At 31.0% G+C, this 4,885-nt stretch overlaps 1 protein-coding gene across 1 annotated transcript; it reads left to right on the top strand.

Annotated features, from left to right (window-relative positions):
- The first annotated feature begins 1,308 nt into the window (after positions 1 to 1,308).
- Positions 1,309 to 4,156, top strand: DopEcR (G-protein coupled receptor DopEcR). The gene is made up of 4 exons (XM_018550305.1): positions 1,309 to 1,420; positions 1,586 to 1,805; positions 2,148 to 2,577; positions 3,662 to 4,156. Exons 1-4 carry the CDS (start codon positions 1,309 to 1,311, stop codon positions 3,839 to 3,841), a joined length of 942 nt encoding a protein of 313 aa, XP_018405807.1. The 3' UTR covers positions 3,842 to 4,156.
- Positions 4,157 to 4,885: the final 729 nt, after the last annotated feature.

The following is a 4,885-nucleotide window of genomic DNA, read 5'->3' as shown; positions in this document are numbered from 1 at the left end:
GAGATATTATTTATACGTATTTTTAATCTTCCATTTACAGTAATTGATCCGACAGCAGCTACTTAATGTTTTTTATCTTGACATTTTGTAATGATATTATGACTTTTGACTTTAGATAGCGGCTTTAGATAACGACTTTAGATAGCGACTTGCGGAACTAACTCACAGTCTGATATTCTACGTAGACAACAACTTCTGTCACTCGAAATGTTAATAACTTACTATTTTGTTTGCAATTTATATATTTAGTTTGTTTCGTATGAGGTGAGTGCACTTTTGATTAAAAACCCTAAATGATTTAGTGAAAGACTAATTTTGATTTTATTTTATCTTTTAAATTTTATTAAATTTAAGGACGTATTATTTCAGGACGTATTATTTAATACCAACCAGTCTTTCAACTGGTCAAGAGTTCTTGTACTCTCATGGAATAATGTGGACTTCATTCGAAATAGTTGATATTAACGATCATAATTAACAATTGTAGATAGATTAAGTTGATGTTGTAGCTGAAGAAGGCTAAAAAATTAACTGAAACATGTACTATGTTAATATAATTTTATAATTTGACTAAGTTTACTTGCGCACTGTTTACAACGCTTATTCCCTATCGCCAACTTACTCATTATTTCTAATATTTAAATCCTCGCATGTTATAAATCCCAGAATTACTTTAGTGTAAATTTTATTCGTTATCACAGAACTATAACATTAAATAAACTATAACCATGTTGGTTTTCCACAAAAATGTATTAGAAGAGAGAGAGGGGGGAGGGGATCAATTTCTTTTCCTTATTCCAAAAATGCTAATTTTTTACATGTGTTAACGCAAGTCGCAACAATATATTATTATTCTCTAATTTCTCATGCTAATAATTACTATGTATAATAAATTGTATTAGAGTTTTATTTAAAAAACTATTTCTGTAAAAATGCATTTATTTTAATCCCTAATATACAATAAATAAAAATGTGCGTAAGATTGACAATCACAACAAATTGTGCATATAAATAAAAAATATAAAATGTTTTCAATGTTACAGTGATCCAGTTACGTCGATTATATATCAAGATCCTCGAAGATCTAACTTCAGTATCGAGGACTACATTTGCCTAAGGATTTAAATATTCTTATCTAAGGGTGTGCGGAATAGCCTTAGGAACGTACGTAACGAAGAAAACAAGCGTACAGTAGCTGTAAGCTACCTAGAAAGGTCTGGTACCTGACGGTGGAAAGATCGCGGAAAGGGTGAAGGGTACAAGCATTTAAGGGTGGGTGGGGGGGATGCAGCTCGAAAAGGTGGCGGTATGGAGGAGCACTCGTTGGAGGCTCTCATGCAGGCGGGCCTTATTTTCGTGGTCGCCATCGCCATCATCATTTCGAATCTTCTCATTATCGTCACTTACCTCAACTTCCGCGGTAAGTTGAAATTCTTTGTCTTTGCAAATTTTTTACTTATTTATAATTATTTATAATTATTATTTAAAATTAATTATAATAAATAAGCACGCATTCAACATTCCAGCGAATTTCTCTTTTTGCCTATATAATATATATTATATTAAAAATATTTTATTTTTATAGGTCCCTCCGAGGTGATAAACTACTATTTGCTATCACTCGCCTCGGCAGATCTTCTGTGCGGAGTGTTAGTGGTACCGCTTTCGGTGTATCCAGCGTTGGTTCGAAGATGGGTTTACGGAGATATCGTGTGCCGACTCGTCGGTTACTTGGAAGTCACACTTTGGGCGGTATCAGTATATACCTTCATGTGGATCTCCGTGGATCGTTATCTGGCCATCAGGTATATTTTACCTAGATATATTATTATTAATTATATACAACAAATGTAATATAATTATACCACATATCTTAACAATAGCAATACATAGCTATCATTAATATGTGTTTCACATACAGATCTTATTATATTATTTATTATATTTTTTTACCACATATTGTACATATGTGCTTTTATATATTAGATATTTCTAATCGTTATTATTTTTATTGTTATTACATTATTACTTTTAATTGTAGCAGTTCTATCTGGTAAAATATCATAGCTGAAACTTGATATTTGCAAGTTTTCTTTCTATAATATATAGGCGACTTTAGTAATATGGACTTTTAATTTGTTTTGCAGAAAACCACTGAGATACGAGACGGTACAGACAAAAACCCGATGTCAATGCTGGATGGTCTTCACGTGGATCAGCGTGGCGATGATGTGCTGCCCGCCCTTACTCGGTTTTAATAAACCGATTTTCGACCGCGAGGCCTTCATCTGTATGCTCGATTGGGGCAACATGGCCGCATATACCATCACGTTGTCCATCCTCGTATTGGGGCCGTCAGTCATCACCATCGTCTATACTTATTTCTACATATTCTCCATGATGAGGCGATTGAAGTCCGGCGTTCTAATCCACGACAAGGAGTATGCTACTGCATTATCGGAAAATTTGAGCAACCCAAGTCACATTATGTCTTTCGTCCTAGTGACAGCTTTTTGGTTATCATGGGCACCATATGCCGGGTTAAGGATATATACAGTGGTCAATGGACCTCCTCAGGTAACATTTCTTGCAATTTATTGAATTAATATTTAGAAAGATAATTTAATCTTACTATAATAATTTATAAGTAAAGTTATTATGTATCTTAAGATCATATACGTACCGTTTATAATTAACTACATATTTCTAATATATAAATGATTGATTGATGTAAATTTAATAGTATTAAATAATATTTTTATAAGTGAATATAATATACTATTAAAGTAAAAAATTCAATATCAATTTAGGGAACCAAATCATCTATATGATGTAGTAATATTAAGTTTAATTTAAATCGAAAACAATATTTAGACCTATATGTATTATACATTTGATTGATTTCTTCTGAAAATTACAAAATCAATAATTATTTTCAATTTTAGTGTAAAAAAGAATAATGAAATTTATATTATAAATTCTTTTATTTTGGGGATAGTATATTTCTGCTGTGATTATTACAATTACTTTTCTAAAAACTTTAGCATTAGGACGACTGTAATGACACTCGCTTGACATTGATATGATTTAAAAATAACTTTGAACTTTGTGAAAAGAGGCATTGAAAATGAGACGATTAAAAATGTAGGTCGGTACGTTGTAAAGCAAAGTAGGTTAATAGAGAATGCTTGCTAGTAAGCGTAAGAAGTTCGCATGCAAGGGCATACTTCGTGTGACACTTCTATAGAAGAGAGAGGATATAGTCATATAGAATATAAAATATTTCTCTCTCATTTATCTGTGCACGACATTTTTATAATATATTTAAAATAAAATTTATTTCTCTTTTTTATTTAAGTTTTTATTAACTGAAATCAATTATTTGCATTAAAACGAATTTCTTGCGCTTTTATGCATAATCACTATAAATTAGAATTATTTATTATTTCGTCTGAAGAGTATTAAAAAATTTAAAAAAATAATAATTAGGATTTTACCTTTAAAAATCAAAAAGTTTAAGCAAAAAAATAACAAGAAAAATGAATAAGGGTCAAGGGATATAACTCTTGAGCATAAATTACGAGAGAAGATTCACTTATAAATATCCTTATATGTGATAATATCTCTCTAATCTCTTTGATCTTATCTTACTTAACTGTAGGTGCCGTTTTTACACTTTGCCGTGGTATGGCTGGGAGTCACAAACAGCTTTTGGAAAGCGGTTGTGCTGAGCACACTAAGCCCCCAGTTTCGGTTGGCCGTGCGAGTGCTTTGTCTCACCATATGCTGTCGACACAGGCGACTTCCGCCGGAACTCCTCGGCCTCGACGACGACGACTAACGTCACATCGACTACGTCTACAAGCAGGAACGCTTATTTTGCGTTCTGTTCTATCCGCGACGCGTTCTTAAGAAGTCGCTTTCACGTCTATTCAAGGATCGTCCTCGCATCTTGGCACCACTCGCAAGACGGGTTCTTAAAATTTCACGCTCTAACACAGGAATAAATCAAGATGCAATTCATAAATATATTGATATTCATTCTTAATTTACATAAAATAAAATAAAAGATTTAAATAGAAATAAAAAGAGCATATTTAGTGATAAATTAACAAGACGAATAATTATGTGGAATATTGAGAGAGACTTTAAAATATGGAAGCAAGTTTGTAAACACAAAAATTAAATTTTTGATTTTTTAAGTAGAAAAGTAAACGTAAAGTTCTAAATTTTTGTGTGTTTAATTATATAAAGATTTAATATTTTTATTTAAAAAAAAAACAAATCTCTTTGTATTATAGTATTATCTACATTTTGATTATATTCACATAATTATATAATATTGTAGCGTAAATTTACGTAACATATTTTCTCAGAAGAGAATGGCTTTCTATATAAAAGAACGTAAAATTTTATTTACTTATGAAAGGTTTACAAAACGCTAAGAAAGATTTAAGGTATTGTACAAAAAATAAATTTCCAAAATTTAAAAAAAAAATAGTAAGAAAATTGACAAGTTCTATTGCACTATTTTGCTCATTGCAATATGAATGGAAATAGTATCATAAAAATAGTTAAACGTTCTCTACTAAAACTATTATATTATTAAATTAAGTCTCGTATCTCAGATAACATAGGTAGCTTAAATATTATTTAGATTAAACTTTATAAATAATCAAAATTACAATCAATAATTAGCTTGCGCAATTTTTGAAATAAAAATTAATATCATGAATTTATGATGATTTATATGAAAAAAAAAATAACGCAAATAAGTGAAAAAATGCGAGTGGTGCAACGAGCGAAATATTTTGCCGGCGGAATTCGGCGACTCCGCCGACGCGCGTCCATTTCTCTAAAATAATCTCGCTTCGCTCAAACACGC

This window comes from Cyphomyrmex costatus, unplaced genomic scaffold, assembly GCF_001594065.2.
Source record: "Cyphomyrmex costatus isolate MS0001 unplaced genomic scaffold, Ccosl1.0 scaffold123, whole genome shotgun sequence".
Classification (NCBI taxonomy): domain Eukaryota; kingdom Metazoa; phylum Arthropoda; class Insecta; order Hymenoptera; family Formicidae; genus Cyphomyrmex; species Cyphomyrmex costatus.
The sequence above is the reverse complement of the archived record's forward strand: the minus strand, read 5'-3'. Positions and strand labels throughout refer to the sequence as shown.

Excerpts from the sequence above, each read along its gene's own strand:
- DopEcR (XM_018550305.1), top strand. The coding sequence starts at position 1,309 with ATGGAGGAGCACTCGTTGGAGGCTCTCATGCAGGCGGGCCTTATTTTC. Across the intron at positions 1,806-2,147 it reads GATCGTTATCTGGCCATCAG|AAAACCACTGAGATACGAGA; the intron begins GTATATTTTACC and ends TTTGTTTTGCAG. Across the intron at positions 2,578-3,661 it reads TGGTCAATGGACCTCCTCAG|GTGCCGTTTTTACACTTTGC; the intron begins GTAACATTTCTT and ends ACTTAACTGTAG.